This window comes from Sinocyclocheilus rhinocerous, unplaced genomic scaffold (assembly GCF_001515625.1).
Source record: "Sinocyclocheilus rhinocerous isolate Xijiao unplaced genomic scaffold, SAMN03320098_v1.1 scaffold2285, whole genome shotgun sequence".
NCBI lineage: Eukaryota > Metazoa > Chordata > Actinopteri > Cypriniformes > Cyprinidae > Sinocyclocheilus > Sinocyclocheilus rhinocerous.
The window spans coordinates 57517-76035 of NW_015654060.1; the positions used below are offsets into that span (position 1 = coordinate 57517).

The 18519-nt window shown below is 34.9% G+C and overlaps 1 protein-coding gene across 1 annotated transcript; it reads right to left on the reverse strand.

The window, feature by feature from the left end:
- Positions 1 to 853: 853 nt before the first annotated feature.
- Positions 854 to 12222, reverse strand: LOC107716752 (melanocyte protein PMEL-like). Its single transcript, XM_016523302.1, has 12 exons — positions 12118 to 12222; positions 10730 to 10825; positions 10167 to 10313; positions 9759 to 9899; positions 6834 to 6995; positions 6273 to 6593; positions 5608 to 6147; positions 5331 to 5507; positions 2014 to 2116; positions 1647 to 1855; positions 1461 to 1548; positions 854 to 1331 (listed from the first exon to the last, which is right to left on the reverse strand). The coding sequence occupies exons 1-12, from the start codon at positions 12185 to 12187 to the stop codon at positions 1187 to 1189; spliced, it is 2199 nt and encodes a 732-aa protein (XP_016378788.1). The 5' UTR covers positions 12188 to 12222; the 3' UTR covers positions 854 to 1186.
- Positions 12223 to 18519: the final 6297 nt, after the last annotated feature.

Genomic DNA, 18519 nt, shown 5'->3' on the forward strand with positions numbered 1-18519 from the left:
TCAAGCAAGATTGTTTTTAACAGAACCAGACAAAAAGTTGAGAAGAGTCAGGAAATGTTTTTATTTAGGGGTAATAAGACATTAGTGTGGCTATTATTATTTATAAATAAAACATCAGACCTTTTGGGTTGATATCAAACTAACACAGGGTTTGTTGAAAAGGCTAATTATGTTTAGGCTCTAAATTAGTTCTTCTCAAACCTGTCCTGAAGATCCCCACCACTGCACATTTTGCATGTTTCTCAAATCAGAAAAATCCATTTGGGAGTTTGCAATCTCTACTAATGAGTTCAATGAGGTGTGTTAGAGGAGGAAGACATCCAAAATGTGCAGTGGTTGGGGGTCTAGACAGGTTTGAGAAGCACTGCTCTAAATACAATAGAGTTGAATAAAATTATTAGAATATAGTAATGGAAAGGTAGTTCTACAAAGGTAATTGGGCAAAATACATAATTTGTTAATTATTAATGGTTAAACGTTAATATAAATTTACATCATAGTTAAATGTTTATATAAATTTACTTCATAAAGCTTCTTAATGTTGCATAAATGTTGAACAGGGGTAAGGCTTTTCTTTAAACTTTTGCTTTTAGTTGAACAGATTATTTGAAGAACAGCTGACAATGTCTTTGTGGGCTGTAATAACCTGAATATTATCAAATGATTTTAAATAAGACAATATTCCTATCAAGCAGTTTACTTGGGTTGCTTATAGAATGATTACATTTACATTTTAATAACTGAAGATGCTCCCAGCCACAATCCCTATTATCCATATAACTGTTAGTTAAGGGGTGAGTGCTGTAAATAATGTAAGTAAACTACTTGGTTTTTCACCATTTTGCATTGCCCCTTGCACTGCGCTATATTTTTAATTGATAAAATTACAACCCTATATCTCTTGACTGACACTTAGGAATGTAACAAATACTGAAGGGGAATAAGTCAGATTATTGCAACTCAAGAAAAGCTAACCATTAACAGGAAATATGTGCAATTTTTTATGACGACACACAACACACTGTAATTATTCAGCAACTGCCACATACAATAAAACATCATTTAGATAATGTGAGGCATATTACATATAACATTTTTGTTATTACAGTACAATGAGGCCCTCATTCTCTTATTGAGAGATTGTACAGACTTTGCAATATGCCTCAAAGCAGAAGTGGACAGCTTTTCACACCACTCGCCCAAGTAGGAGCGGGCGGCTCTCTGCAGTGGATCTCCGGCTCAGAAGGTTCCACAGCATTAAAAGCACTGAGCTTCTTCCAGAGCTGCTGCTTGTATTATCTTCTCTCAGTGGATGGTACTCCTTAAACCGCCTGGATATAAAAAAATACATATAGAGGGTTACTTTAATGTACATAAACTTTGTTTACATTTAACTAGGCAGCATACAATAAGATATTCTTAATATTTTGATGAAACCCATATGTGTATTGGTGCCTTACTTGTATGAAAAAGCAATGGCCCACAATGCACAAATAAAAACAAGGACTCCCAGTGTTGCTCCAGCTGTGTTCCTTGATGAATTTGTGTCTAGTTTTAACAAGAGAAGTTGTGAAGTAGTGAGGTTATAGGGTATGTTCAGGAAAATACATTTTATTTTAGATATGCTTTGAATTTATGACACTTGCCTATAGCCACACTGAGCTTTGCACTGGTTACAGCCAAGCTGACATCATTGGTCAGAGACACGTTGATACAGAAGGTGCCCGAGTTGTTGAAAAATTGTCGCAGCACCATCTGACACTCAGAGGTTGGTGTCACCGCATTACACTGTAGGTCCTGAACAGGGCTTGTGCAGTCTGCATCGGATACCACGGTGCACACTTGATTGGGCAGGCTGGCATAAAAAAATAATTAATAATAATAAACTTGCATATTCTTGTTCAACCACAGTCATCATTATTACCAGTGTAAGACTATTATAACCAGTAACAGCTAAGAACAGGAAAGACTATATACAGTCTATAAAATAAATCATATCGAAGGAATATTTACCTTCCCTGACATGTGACTGTAAGATCTACAGCATTCTGCTCCAGCTCTGTGGCCAGAATCACCACATTATTCACCTCCACAATCTCAACACTCTCTATTCCCTCTGAAGTGGGAAAACATATATGTAGAGAATATTAAACACGTGTAGACAGTCACTGATGCCATTTTTTCAGAACTGATCCGATCTGATACCAAAAATTCTGAGTATCGGCCGATACCGATACCAATCCGATACTAGCAGTTTTTAAAAAAAAATCAGTGTAGATATCTATACCTCTGTGTGTTGACCTGATCATCACTGTTTTGTGTGTTAAACACAATCTACTAAATATAGAAAACTTCATTATACAGAAAAATAACAAATTAAAAAATATATAATCATAATCTATGACAAAATACTGTTATTAAACTAGGTTAGTGGATAATTCAGCAGCAAAAGTTACTACTGTAGAATAATGATGAGTGCACAATAATTTTATAAAATCTAAACATTTAGTGAAAAAACATTATTTAGTGGGGAACAAATAAAAGTGAATAAGTGTAGGACTAAATCTAGTAAAATGTTACACACTGCTCTTTGTATTGTAAAATACATTCATGAAAAACAAGTAAATATATTCGTATATAAATATATACTATAAAATTAAAAGACATGTATAGCACTGTAATGAGGCAACAACATATGATAGATAGGACAGAACATGAAAGGCTATCAATCTTTCATTGCACAAAAGTATTCTAAAATGAAAGGCTCCATTACAGTGCGGCTCAAAGTGCTTATGCGCATCCCGTGCGCAGAATGACACGCTTGAAGCAACATGGCGTCACAGCGCGCAGCGCTCCGCATAGAAAAGTTCAAAGGAAATACATATTTATGCGTAGTGTATTAAATCTGTGTGATAGAGTCTTTTCTTTTAACGGTTTTAAATTTCAGTTACTGTGCGAGTGGAGAACAATTAGTGCTCTCTACTCCAGTGTTGTGATCTAACAGACACCTGGTAGAAAGTAACATGATTTAGAAACAGCACTAAACTCCAGCAAGATAAAGTCCTTTTATGCAAAACCATTGCTCTTTATCTACAGATCAAGTATAGTGATAGAAACACTGAATCATCTTGGAGAGAGTTTCATCGTCTTGACTGTCGTAACCAAACAAAATATTATAAACCTAGATTTAAATGCAAAGAGACAAGATAGTCTATATTTGTATTCAAAAAGAGGTTACAAACAATACAAAGCTCCACAAATACTCTCCTGCAATGTCTGTTTCATTCATACTCGAAGATGGATGGCGCTCTCACGCAGAAAGTTCAAAACGGACTCATAGAATTAACTTATGACATGCCAGGCAGGAAATCCCTAATATGGACAAAGGCATCCAGCTATGCTGTAGCTAAGCTGAATAAAAAGCAGAAACATTTTGACTGAGGAAATGTGAATACAATAAACACACAATGGTTTATGTGTGGTTTTCAAGTCATCTCCATGTAATAAATAAAGTATATGAATAATGCAGTGCTAGTTGACATAGCATTTATTACAGTATAGAACTATTCTGCCTTATTCCGTGATAAAAATGGGGGAAAATGTTTGTAGAATATAAATCATTCATTTTGTCATTAGGAAAATATATTATAGAATACAAATTTCCATGAAGGTTCTTAAAGTTATTATCATATAGCAATGATTACTAATGAAAACTATTAATAGTAGTATTAATAGTAATTACAGTAATAAATATTGTTGCATGAATAATAAACAAATGATAAAATTATCCACCCCTAACCTATAGTAAAGTATTAAAAAATTTTGATGCAATAAATATGGTCTGATTTAACAATGTCCATTCCCCAAAACAGAGAAAACATCTTCCACAAGAATCTACATGTCTGCCTCTTTTAAACTTCGTAGTGTATATAATGAGTTGTATTTGTAGGTGTCATAATAGCACAATTCTTAACCCCACCCCAAACCTCACTAATTTTCAAACCTTCGTTACGGCCATGTGCATCCCTAACAATTGTGTGCTTATCAATACACTATTAAGTGTTTATATTAAAAAATATGTTATTTATTATTTATTTAAAAAATATGTTAAGACAACATAATATGTGTGAAAGCAGTAGTGGCTTCTGACCATAAATTTAGGTGGGTCAGATTCTGGGATATATCGTAGATTCAATTACTAAGTAGACTCAATTACTAACCTTTTTGGAAAAAAAAGAAAAGAAAAATGAGCCGTTTTCTAATTTTTCTACTTTTAATATTAAATCATAAAATGATTGAACGAATGATACATGGATTCTCTTAATTAGGGTGTGCTGTATTTCTATTTTTCATCACATAGCCAACCTGTCTGCTGAAGCCATGTGCTAAATTTCACTCTAACCATCTTACTTTACAACTTTAAATAATCTAGAAACTCCCAAAAATAATTGTTGAATAATGCTGTACACATTTACAAGTTAACAATTTAGGATTGGTTCAGTTTATAATATAGAGTTCTATGTTTTCAAGTGGATGTATATTTTTGTGGCTGTTTGAAAGCCTGTTAAGCATTAGTACAGTGGTTGTCCATTCCAGCCATGAGGTTATAGATGAAACATTTTTGACAGTTAAGCCAGCCAGGCCAGTAATGCTGAAGTGAAGCCATGTTCGTGTTGGTTGGAATATAAGGATCAAATATAGCTGCAAGCAGCAATTAAGGGGTCAAGCACAACAGAGGCAGAATGAGGAGCAAGCAGGGCTGGAAGGATCAGACCAAAAGCAACAATGAGTAATTAAAGACATTTTAAGGTGGATTTACTCAAACTGGCTAAAAAAAAATCTATTCAATCATTAGTAATATGACTTATTTAACTTGGTTTACATTTTTTTAAACTTGCATTTGAATCATCTTGAATTGTCAAGGAATCAGAGGAAAAAAATTTCTAGCCCTTACGGCTCAAAGGTTATTAGCACTAGCGTGAGTGCAAATTTGGACAAGCGGTGGCGCTAGCGGGTTTGAGTTAAGAGACTTAAAATTTGGTGTCGTTAATGTTCAGACTGTCCTCTATCTGTGTGCCAAATTTCACAACTTTTTACCATATGGTTCTATGGACTGCCATAGAAGAAGAAGAAGAAGAACAACAACAACAACAACAACTTGTTGAATTTTTTTCAGTCATACAATATAAAAATTTAAAGCATTTCTTTCTTTCTTTCTTTTTTATTTTTCCTCTTTGAGAACAATGATGCCCAAAAGATCAATATTCAGGTCTAGTATTATTGTTTAAATACATTTAAAAAGTAAAGAAATAAATTCAAAAAATACTCACGGACTACTGTAAGAGTTGTAGAGAAGGAGCCATAACGATAAATCATACAGTTTTTTTCTGCCGGCATTTCTGGTGCTTGCCGCTTTGCAATGATTAGAGCGGCCTGGGTTGCTTCAGTTCCTGCCACCAGTTCAGCTTCTAATTCACTCACTGTTGCCTCAGGTATACTAGTTACGCCTGCAATTAAAGCACCAATACAAATACATTAAATATATGATACAATTAATTGGTAATGGATTTCTTTTAAGTTATGGCTGTCTATATAAATGTTTTTCACCACTGATGGCTTCGGTTGCCTCGCTGACTCCAGCAGCAGCTTCATTAACTGCTTCTATGTCTTCTGCTACAGGTATAACAGATGCTATGACATCTGTGACCACTGCCTCAGGGGTGTTAATGATTATTGCATCACCAGTCAGTGCCACACTTTCTATAAGTGTCTGAACAGAGGTTGTTTCAACTACAGCAGCAGGGGGTTCTGGGAGAACTGTGGCCGCCAGATTGATTATAATCTCGCCTCCTTCTGGGGCCGAGTCAGCTGCAGGAACTTCTGTCGCAGGTTCAGCCTCAACAGCTGTAGGTGTGGCTAACATGACTGCAGCAGTATTGTCAGCTTCTGCCACAGCAGTGTCTCCAGCAGCAGTGGGCACCTCCTGAGCAGTATTATCTAATTCTGCCTCTGCGTCAGTTGCTGACACTGCCAAGTCATTGGCAACTACAGTGACATCAGGTGCAACTTCTTCCTCTGCCAAGGGAACAACATCAACCGATTGAGGAGAAACAGTCAGCACAATGTTTTCCACTGCTGTTGCTTCATCTGTCAAAAAGGAGAAGGCACCGACTGATAAATCTTTTGGAAATCTCTTCAAAACACTTATTGAACTGAGAATTATCTTTTAAATGCCATGAAATATGAGCTTTGAATACAATATGAAATTCTACCTGTTACGGGAACAGGGGGTACACCAGTGGCTGCTGGAGTTGGATTGAGCTGACAACTAGTTGAGATAGCTGCCATCAAAACCACCTGTGGCCTGAAGGAACCAGTTGTAAGGTATGTGTGGGTAACAGTGGTTTCCCGAGAAATGAGAGTTCCACTATTGTCACCAAAATCCCAGTTGAAGGTGATGTCTGACCCACTGAGATATTGGCTAGGGTCATGCAAGTTAATGCTGAAGGACACAGCTCTGTTCTGGATAAAGCTTTGGTCACCCTGATTGATGTCACCAACCTGAGATAATATTACTGTAAAAGGAATCTGGTCTAGAGAAGAAGAGGAAGTTTCATTAGGTTCTTGTGGGATATACAGTATACAGTAAATGACAACATTGGTTTACTCTCCAGTTACACTGATTACTCTCCAGTTCAGTTCAAGGCAGTGGTTTAATGGCATGAATTCTTACTACAACATAAGGTAAACAAAATAGGCTTAATGTTTTTTTTCCTAAAGAATAGAGATGATAAGGGATCTCTAGATATATGTGCAGTTATCAAACTACTCACCAGTGATGGAGAACTGGGTAGATGCATAACCAAGGGGAACAAACTTGTCTTTGCCACGGCAGTGATAAATCACCAAATCCATGGTGTAAGAACCAAGAGGCATATTGTCTGTTTCAATTGTCAGTAGAGAGGAGGGACCATCGGCCACCTGCCAATATTTTCCTGAAAGAGAGAAACAATGCAAGAGTAACTAAAATTCAGCCACCACAGTTGCCCTAACCCTGTCCCTAACACCAAGCTACACCTAAAATCAAAATGATTTTAAATTAAATGGTTAATAATAATGTTGAACAAGCCTGCCCAAGTCTAACCCTAAAGTCCTCATAGGTTGTTGATCCAAGCGTGTGTCCTACTTGCATATGTTATTCTGTAACGTCTGGACAAATCAGACCAAGAAATAATCCAACAGACCCCTCACTCAATATCCTGACTGGGTACCTGGATGCCTGTGAACAACCCTCCAGACCACTGGTTACCATAGCAGCCAGGATACCTCAGCCAGATAAGATAGCTTTTATGGCCCAATGGAACTCAGAGTTTTACTCTCACTTAATTCACTTTGAAACAGCCACATACTGCCCACAGAAAAGAATGACTTCTCTTTAATTCGTAGGAAAACCTTTCTATGAATGAACATGCATATCCCCAGGACATTGTGCATATTATTACTGTTTTTGTATATTGTCTTTTGTATTGTATACTGGTTTATGCATGTCTTATGATAGAATTATTAGATAATGTAACCCTATTGGTACCGTGTTTGATATCAAAATATCCCTTGTTTAGTTCACCATCCACTGGTGCATACCACCTCCTCATAACATGCATTGTATGCTTGTTATATTAGTATAATATAGTATAAAGGTACATAAAACTGCCTTATGTACCTTTACCCACTCTGATCAAATGAGCCGTACATTTAACTAAACAAAAGGTTTAGAGGTTTAGTATAAGCTGCAGACCCCATTGTAAAACGGCGCTGATGGTTTTGTGCAGATGGTTAAACGACTCTTTTCATAGCTTCATTACCTGTTTCTGGTTTCATTCACTTGTACTTCCCGTTTTTCCCCATGTATGCATGTGTAAGTGTGTGTATATGTTTGTTAAACTAGTTTATGTGTTAGTGTTTAATTAATAAAACTTTTGTGCACGAATTACATGCGTTTCTGATTCTGTCAGCTCAATTTAACGAGCCGATCTTGCTAATGCATTAGTACTGTAAGAAAGTTATTTTCTGTGAGTTGATATGAAATGACACTGAATGTTCGTCGGACGAACGGATTCGTTGATGGCAATATTGATTTTGCTACAGTTACGACTGGCAGCTGATATAAATAATTGTAATTAATTAATTAATTAATTTAACTTTTGAGCTAATTTGCTACAAATCCATCTCTCAACTAAATGTGTATGTTCCTGTGGGGAAGTTGAGCCACCCCTTGTTTCTAGGCAACCTTAAACAAAATTGGTGATGTGACCACAGATATGTGAAGAGTTATCCATTTTACTCACCCTGTGATGGAGAGAGGCCAATGGGATGATTGGTAACTACATTTAAGTAAAAAAAAAAATCTGCTTTTTGCTGTTCAAGTGATTTTTTAAAAGCCAGTGGCTTACCCCTTCTTTTGATTATAAAGTATTATTTTACTGTATTTCTACGTTGTATTTCATTCATTTTAGGCAAAACATTTTTGATTTTGTTATTTGTTTTGAACTTGATTTTAAGTAATACATTTTAAATAGTTTGTGAAAATAGATTGAAATTTTTATGAAACTGTATTTACCTGCAACATTTATAAGTGGGATGTTGAGTACTATTAGCCCAGTTCTGTACTTGCAGTCCATTCATTCATTCATTCATTCATTCATTCATTTATTCATTATTTTTTAATTATTCAATTTAAACTGTATTTTGTTCTGAAAATTTTAAATAATTTTAAAAAATGCCTTCAAAGTTGTGAACTGTATCTTTAAATAAAACTTTAAAGTCATCCATCCATTCTATTATCCAGACCTCTTTGTCCTTATTAGGGTCGCAGAGAGCTGGAGCCTAACCCAGCATCTTGGTCATCACAAGGCTCCAGTCCATCACAAGGCTCACACATAGGTTTTAAGAAGTCATTTTTATTGAATTTCTCTTCCTTTGATATAGCACGAGGTGAAAATGTTCAGTTTTACTCCATGTGGCTGGACTTACCCTCTTGTATTTACCTGCAACATTTATAAGTGGGATGTTGAGTACTATTAGCCCAGTTCTGTACTTGCAGTCCATTCATTCATTCATTCATTCATTTATTCATTATTTTGTAATTATTCAATTTAAACTATTTTGTTCTGAAAATTTTAAATAATTTTAAAAAATGCCTTCAAAGTTGTGAACTGTATCTTTAAATAAAACTTTAAAGTCATCCATCCATTCTATTATCCAGACCTCTTTGTCCTTATTAGGGTCGCAGAGAGCTGGAGCCTAACCCAGCATCTTGGTCATCACAAGGCTCCAGTCCATCACAAGGCTCACACATAGGTTTTAAGAAGTCATTTTTATTGAATTTCTCTTCCTTTGATATAGCACGAGGTGAAAATGTTCAGTTTTACTCCATGTGGCTGGACTTACCCTCTCCCTAGGCTCAATTTACCCATCACTGGGGACAAGTTGCGCCAAGAGACCACTTTTTTTTTTGGAAAGCCATATTTTGAAAGCAGTTTATTTTAGATTAAAAGTGATTATTCCCAAGGATGCACTACATTTCCATATTAAATATGTACACATTTAAGTTGGACCCATTACTGTCATGTTCACACTTTAAACACAGAGTAAGTAAAAACCGACTCAACTCACCCTGCTCTCCCCTATATATTAGACCAGTGTTTCCCAACCTTTTTTTAGTCGCGGCACCCTTTGGAAATTTTTAAACTCGCTCTTACCCCATGTTTTCCATACATAGACAAACCGAGGCTTTTTGTTGGAGATCTTAGTGAAGGGTGTCCTGTCAGGAAAGACACCTGCCCATTCTTGAGGTATATTGGACTCAGGGTATACAGTCTGGCCCATAGTATATGATGTTCCTAAAAGACACACACACACACACACACAAATTATTTTTTCTTTTATGTGCAGATAACATTCAAATTCATAACATATTTAAAAAACGCTTATTTCAAGCAATAACAAGTGATGTATACATAAAAAAATATTTAAACAAAATATAAATAATGTATAAATATACTCAGTATTGGTTTGTAATACATTACACAATTTTTATTAATGGTAGTGCAAGAATAAAATCATATATAATGTAAATGTATTGTATTATGGAATTTTATATAACTAACCATTAATTTTACAGTTTCTTGCCCACACCACCTGTCCATCAGGAAGGACTGTCTGGTTCTGAGGGAAGTGAACATTAATGTTGAAAGTGGCTTTGGCTCCTGTCAGTGTAGGAGAATCACTTCTGACTTCAAATGTCACCTCTCCACCTATGACAAAAAACGATTTCCACATAAAAAAAAAAAAAGGTCAAGGTATGCACATCCAGGTGCAAGATCAAAAAATAAATCAAATAATACAAAAAAGATCTGCACACTGTTATTCTCCCTTTATTTAGAAAAAGTTACAATGGGCAACATTTCAGTCAAAGACCTTCGTCAGGCACACACACACAAAAAAGATTTCCAGACATAGTTTAAAAGAGAATAAACAATTATCTCAAATTATTTCCACTTGTATCATTATCATATATAATAATTTATTCATATGCAAACCAAATAGTTTCTCATTCCTTCTTAATTTTTTCCCTTGGAAACTGAAAAAAAAAATCCATGGAGCTCATTGTCTTGTGCTTTAACATTTTTAGAATTCAATTAAATGTGTATGTGTGTATGTGCTCAAATACCTTTCCAACAGTCTCTGTATCTAGGATCTCCATCCCTCCAAACTGGATACATCTGTGAGTTCCATGAACGATAATGTGCAAAGCGTGTTCTGGATTCTAGTAGAATGATGAAAAGAAATAGTAAAGGTCTCCTTTGTGAAAGAGCATTAAAATAAGTTTTCAGTAATGAGTAATTCATTAATAAAGTCAATTTCTTTCTTCAAATCACACAGGTCTTCTTTAAAACCCATCTACGGGGAAACTCTCCATTTCATGATTTTTCAGTCTCCCAACAGGCCCAGTTATTAGAAATCATTAGATGTGTAAAGTGCATATTTATCTGGATTTAATTCCCTTGCTTCTACACTATAATCAACCCTACAAACACTAAAATGGTGCATATTAGAAAAATATATGACTACATGAGATGACAGATTAGATTAATGGTATAATAGATATTTAGACTCTAAATTATATAGAGTATAATATTAAATGTAATTTCATAAGGTAGTTGAAGTAAGTAATAGGGTAGTTCAGTTGCTTAAGGTTGGCTTAAGTTTATAAGTGAACAAAGAGAAAAGGTCTACAATGAAAAAAGCAAGAGAATGTGAGGGTTGGCAAATAGAGTCACACGACCTCCACAATCCCACTCAATCCTTTTCATGTGACTTTCAGCTGAGGGTACCACTGTAATCCCCACTGCTGGAATGAGTTAAGATCCCACAGAGTTCTGACATATAGTCAAACTTTCATTTATCTGAATGTTTGTGTATCTGATTGCAATTGATAAGCAATTATATGTGGTTTATTATGTGTGTTTTAAGATGTATTACATTCACATTTTATTCATTTGGCAAATATTTTTTATCCAAAACAATACATTTCCAGGAAATCAAAGCCGTGACCGGGTGATGCCAGCACCATTCTTTAACATTTGACATCATGCACCAACACCAAATATAAAATCAAAGACTGGCCAATTATCCTTAAATAGTTACCCTTAAGCCTCTTTAAAGCATTAATCATACTGGTCATACAACTACTAGTTCTGATGTCAAAGTTTGCCAAGATTGCTCATTATGAAAAGGCTACATTGGAGGGCTGCAGTATAGTTTTAAAGCTTGTTCAACTGCTTTTCTACATCTGTTTTCGTGTTGGACTGCCTTGTGGCTATTACATTTGTGATAAATTGAACTGTTTAAAGTATTGGTATTTAAAACAATGCAACTCTTTTTCAGCTGTGGATTTAATCCAAAGATTCTAAAAGAAGATATATAAAGTTTTACAAATCTTGATTAATTATTTACTGTGAGGTATTTCTTTAATGTACCTATTTTATTCTTTCCAATTTTGTACAATCAGCGATTCCTATGAATGTTTTTCTGTATATAAAGTACAGATATACTCACGTGAAAGCGATCCTGATGAGAATGTAAGAATTAGAAAGACAAGAGCCGTCCACATCTTCAGGGTATGCATTGATGACTACAACACCACAGTCACTGATCCAGCTTTTCTTTGAGACCCATGAGGCGTCTTGCTTCAATATCAGCACCCCAAACCAAACCCCCAATGTATGACATCACTGATGTGCATAACAGGTTCCTCCCAGTCCCACACCCTGAAGTAATCCGATAGAGGGCTGTAGTTTAGGAATGTTTTACGAATAAATTGTTACAATGCATCACTGTTAAGCAGCCTCTCTTCCTTGGGATCTTGCAAATCTTCTGATTACATAATGATGAATACAGGACTTAGAATATTAACAAAAAAAACTGCAGACAAAAACGTTGTCACTGATCTTGTTGCATGGAGATTAATGAAATGATTATTCTTTTAGAACATTATTGATTTAATTAATGTTATGACTGTTACATGATTTTGCTTTAGCCATTTTACCAGTTTTCTTTCAAAATTAATTATCATTATCTGCACCTGTGTGCTTTTGCAACAGGTTATACACAATCTCGTACATGCATAATCATTCACTGAATATAGGAAAAAAAATGGAACACATATACTGTTAAGTTTTAGTAACAGAAAAAATACACATAATAATAAAGATGGTTAAACTTAGGCGTACCACTTTACCAGTTCCCATTTTACCTGTTTTTCACTCTAAATGCTAACACACAGTGGTTATAAAACTACACACCGCCATAGACACACCCCTGTTTAAAATCTGTATAAAAATAAATCCAAGTAAAATCATGTCAGATATTTTTCCACCAACAAAATGCATATAACAAATAAATAGAAACTTTTAGGGGAAAAAACCTAATATTACCTGGTAACATAAGTGTGCACACCTTTTTATTACGGGGGATGATACACTAAAAAATTAACTAATCAAATTCAAAATTTTGAAAATACTCAGGATTACGTGATGCTAATTAACCCTGAATAATAAAAAAAATCTGATTGTTTTGTAGTATTATTTTAGCATTATTTTGGTCGCAATTAGAGATTACAAATGATGGGTTGGGTTGCCATGCAAGCCATCATAAACAAGGGGAGACAATGTGACACCACAATGACATTCAAAAAAGGAAAAAGAAAGAAAAAGATAAACAGATCATCTGTCAAAAATTGATGGAAAATAACCATAATGAAAACTTATAATGAAAGTCCTCCATTCAAAATTTGAAGATGAAGAGGGTTTTCATTTTTCAGAATGATAATAATCTCAAACACAAATCAAAATCAACAAAGGAATGACTTCATAAGAAGAACATTTTAGAAAAGCCCAGTCAGAGCCCAGACCCAAATCCAATTAAAAGAAAAACAAATAAATAAATAAAAAACTTTTGGATTGACTTGAAGAGGGCTATACTCAGAAAGATCCTCTGACAATTTGATAAATCTGAAGCTCTTTAAAAAGGAAAAGCCATAAAAACTGACAAATCAAGATGTGCTAAGGTGATAGACTAATGAAAAAATGCTGTCTGCTTCATTAAGCAAAAGGTTTTTCTACTAAGAAGGGGTATGCTTGTGCAACCACATTATTTTAAGTCTTTTATTTTTCTTTTGTTTTCCTTGGATTCTTTTTGTATTGAGATTCTCTTCAGTCAACATCATTGCCAAGTTTTACATTAAATTCACAACTGTAGAAAAATATTATTCTTGATGGATTTGTAAATTTGTATCCTGTCTCTTGCAGTTCCTCATCTTGTGATCACATGTGGATCCTGTGAGAATAAATGTCTATTCATTATATACAAATTAGGACAAGCAAGAGGGAGATATTCTTTGAGCATGGCTGTCGGAGAATCGTGCTTGTTGGGTCATATCTGTTCAAATGACCCAGAGCTGCAGTGATGGAGAGTCACAAGATGAGAGTATACGCACAGTCCAGTCAATGATGTTCTTTCATTATTGTTCTTTCTCCTCATGTCTTTACCTTCATGTAGTTTTCTTTTTCATTCTTAGCATTCTTGGGTTTGTATTAGTGTTACAGTAACAATCTATGTATTGTTATTCTTAGAGGTGTCTTATCAAGGGAATCTCTGATTTTTAATTTAGATTTAAGTTAAATGAAATTAAAATTAAGTTAGATTAAATTTTTTTTTAAAGTTAGAAATGTGATTGCAGTTAAATGTAATAACTTTGCAGTAGAAATATAAAAGATAATAAGAAGTGATCATGTCTGGTTTGATATCAGATGGTGGGTTTTGATATTCTGTAATTCCCAGCATGAGGGCTTCTTTACCAGCAGTACTGTATAGTCATGCTACAATAAGTCAAGTCTTTTAGACAATTAATTAGTTTTATGACTAATTCCTGGGAACTGCATATTTGCAGACAAGGTTAGAGGATAACATTACCTGTGTAAATAATTACAACATGTTAAAAAGTCAGTGATGGAAAACTACTTGCCTTTTGTCTTAATTTGCCATTTTGAATAAAAAAGACATCACTATTTCTGTTTTATTTGGTGGAAATATATATATATATATGGCACGCCATTCAGGAAATTATTAAATATATTGAATGAAATTCTGAATATATGGAATGAAACTTGAATATATGGAATTAAAGTCTGAATATATAGAAGGAAACTTGAATATATTGAATGAAAGTCTGAATATACGGAACAAAACTTGAATATATGGAATGAAAGTTTGAATATATTGAATAAAACTTGAATATATGGAATAAAAGTTTGAATATATTGAATGAAACTTGAATATATGGAATAAAAGTTTGAATATATTGAATGAAACTTAAATATATGGAATGAAGGTTTGAATATATTAATTGAAACTTGAATATAGAGAATGACATTTGCAGTGTATGGAATTAAAATGCAAATTTGACAGTACTTAATGAATAATAATATAGCTTTCTAATTTGAATGACTTTCAATTCATTGCCTCAAATTTTCCAATACTTTGTTGAACTAGAACATTTTGGCAATAGCTGGCCATATTCCAAACAATACAAACAGTTTGGAGTGTACATACTGTCATCTTGATTTTCATCATCTCAGACATTTCACACAGTACCCGTGTTAATTTTGACAGGAAATTTAGTTTTAGTTTTAGTCTTTTGACTAAAATGCCATATAGTTTTAGACATATTTTAGTCATTTGAATTGTTTAGTTTTAGTCTAGTTTTAGTCAACTAAATATAAGATTTTAGTCAACTAAAATATGAAATGAAAGTCTGAATATATGGAATGAAAGTTTGAATATATTGAATGAAAGTCAGAATATTTGGAATGAAAGTTTGAATATATTGAATGAAAGTCAGAATATCTGGAATGAAACTTGAATATATTGAATGAAAGTCAGAATATCTGGAATGAAACTTGAATATATGGAATGAAAGTCTGAATATATATACATATTCCAAACAATACAAACAGTTTGGAGTGTACATACTGTCATCTTGATTTTCATCATCTCAGACATTTCACACAGTACCCGTGTTAATTTTGACAGGAAATTTAGTTTTAGTTTTAGTCTTTTGACTAAAATGCCATATAGTTTTAGACATATTTTAGTCATTTGAATTGTTTAGTTTTAGTCTAGTTTTAGTCAACTAAATATACGATTTTAGTCGACTAAATATACAGTAGATTTATTTGACTAAAATCTGATGAGTTTGGTTAAATTGTAATGCATTAATTAAGCATTTAAGTACAACTGTTACTTGAATACATGCCAAAACTGACATCTTGACATAACTGTGTGTGTTTTTGACAATTTAAGTGCAAAAATACAGAAAATAGAGCTCAATTCAGTACTTGTCAGGGCCTAACGCATACCTTTTTATGGTTCTAGTTAACTATAATAACCCAGATACTAGTAAAATCTATTTATTGAATAATATGTGAAATAATGTCCTTTGTCTTTCCTTCCTGTGACTGGAATCCCTGAAACAAGACATACACCGGAACTCTTATTTGCAGGCTGTTCATTCAAGTCCAGATGAGGGAGATAAAATATGCATTCTTAAAACGATCTAAAACATATTACCATATAAACATTGTAAAGTAAACATTGCTGTAGTTCATCAGCACTATTTCTTAAGCAGTCGCCTGTCAAAAATGTGTGCTATTCCCTTTTTGCGAACCGCTCTGTATCAGTCTGAAGCACTGTTGCCCGAGCCTGTAGAACATGTAACAGCAGCGAGTTTTCCTGCGGTTAGATCAGCACATTACAATTCAGATGTGCGCATCTACCACACATCAGTTTGCCGTAAAATTACCAGAACTACAGGCAAATTCACACAAGCAACAGTGTTACTTATTTTGCCAGTAAGTTACCATTCACGTTTCAAAACAACGGTGAACTCTGTAATGTCAATCATCCACTTGCCTGATTCAAGTTTCAACCCATATATTCATACTTTCATCCCATATATTCAAGTTTCATTAAAGTTTGAATATATTGAATGAAAGTCAGAATATCTGGAATGAAACTTGAATATATGGAATGAAAGTCTGAATATATGGGATGAAAGTCTGAATATATGGGATGAAACTTGAATATATTGAATGAAAGTCAGAATATATATGGAATGAAAGTCTGAATATATGGAATGAAACAAATTTCAGGTTTGTTACTTTCAAAACTATTTCTACTTTTCTAAGAAGTGTACCCTCACAAATCAACACAATCTAATCTACTTTCACTAAGAAGACATTCAGCAAAATCAAAGCCACTCAACCTAAACTGCTCTGCTCCGCAAAGAACTAAATAAAACTTGACTTCTACAACGTCTACAATTTCATCCATATCCGGGAAGGGGACAAAAATGGAGTTCTCTACCAGAACTATCAGTATCAGGTTCCAAGCTTTCGTTAATGAGGCCTTCGCAGACATGCTAAACAAGAGGGTCATAACCTACATTGATGACATTTTGATTTATTCCTCAACATTAGAAAAACACATTAAGCATATTAAGTTGGTACAGCAGCACCTGAAGAAGTGCGAGTTCCACAAAATAGCCATTGCTTTCCTTGGATATATACTGAGTCCAGATGGGGTAGCAAGCTGCCCACTACCAACTACAGTAAAAGAACTTCAAATATTTCTAGGATTCTCTAACTTCTACAGATGCTTTATCAGAAATTTCAGCATGACCTCTCACATTGATTCTCTGGGCAGCCACTAAGAAGCTTAAGTGGAATGCGGCCAAGGAGGCCTTCAATGAAGTAAAGACGTTATACCAATGCTCATATTCTTCAGCATCCTAACCCGTCTCTACCTTTTGTTTTAGAAGTAGATGCCTCTGATACAGACAAAAGAGCGATACTCTCGCAGCACCATGGCTCTCCAGCGAAGTTGCCTTTACTCCAACACCTTTTGTCTCATATAGCCCTAGACTTTATTACAGATCTACCCATTTCTCAAGGAAACACTGTCATACTTATAGTTGTTGATCACTTTTCCAAAGCCTGCCACCTCATTCCAGTATCCAAGTTACCAGAAGACATGGTTTCTGACCAAGGTCCACAGTTCACTTCCTGCCTATGGAAGGCATTCTTCAAATAACTAAATGTCAATGTGAGCCAAACCTCTAGATATCACCCTCAGTCAAACAGGAACTCAAGCAGGAACTGAAACAATGTCTAAACTCCTACTGTCATCTAATCAGTCCAATTAAAGCTGTTTTTTTGCTTTGGGAAATGTATGCCCAGAATTCCCTCCACAAACTCTCTACTGGCACAACTTCCTTTAAATGCATTCTGGGCTTCCAATCTCCATTATTCCCATGGTCTGATGAACCATGAGATGAACCAGCTGTGGATGACTAGATGCGTCACAGGAAGACTGTATGGGGTCAAGCACAAGCCTCTCCAAACAGCCAAACGTCGCCAAAAGGTCCAAACCCTGATTACCAACCTGAACAATGGGTCTGGCTATCTACCCGAAATTTTCATCTCCACCTGCCATGCAAAAAGTTAAGTCCAAGGTATGTTGGTCCAATCAAAATTGTGAGACAGATTACTCCAGTTTCCTATAGATTTCAGATAGATAGAATCATTTTTTGTTTCCTTGCTCAAACCTGGTGGTAGCTCGAGGAGGGGTGATGAGACCCACAACCAAAGATCACGCTAAACGCTAAAATCCATGCCAAAGGTCATACTTATAAAAACTTTGATGTTGAATAGGGTCTAAGCAGATGCACACACTTTTCATTGTGGTGGAGATTCACAGAACGGCAGGTATTTGGAAATCTAAGCAATTCTTTCCGCTCGCCATTCCCAAGTAAAGGATTTCAATGTTGACTGGTGTTCTAGTGGTACCCAATCCTGGTCCTGGAGAACCCCCAACACTGCACTGCACACAGCTGAATGTTTC

Coding starts and splice junctions, on each gene's coding strand:
- LOC107716752 (XM_016523302.1), bottom strand. CDS start 12,187: ATGCATACCCTGAAGATGTGGACGGCTCTTGTCTTTCTAATTCTTACA. Junction 9,900..10,166: donor AAGAAACTGTAAAATTAATG/GTTAGTTATATA, acceptor TGTGTCTTTTAG/GAACATCATATACTATGGGC. Junction 6,996..9,758: donor CTATGTATGGAAAACATGGG/GTAAGAGCGAGT, acceptor TCTCTCTTTCAG/GAAAATATTGGCAGGTGGCC.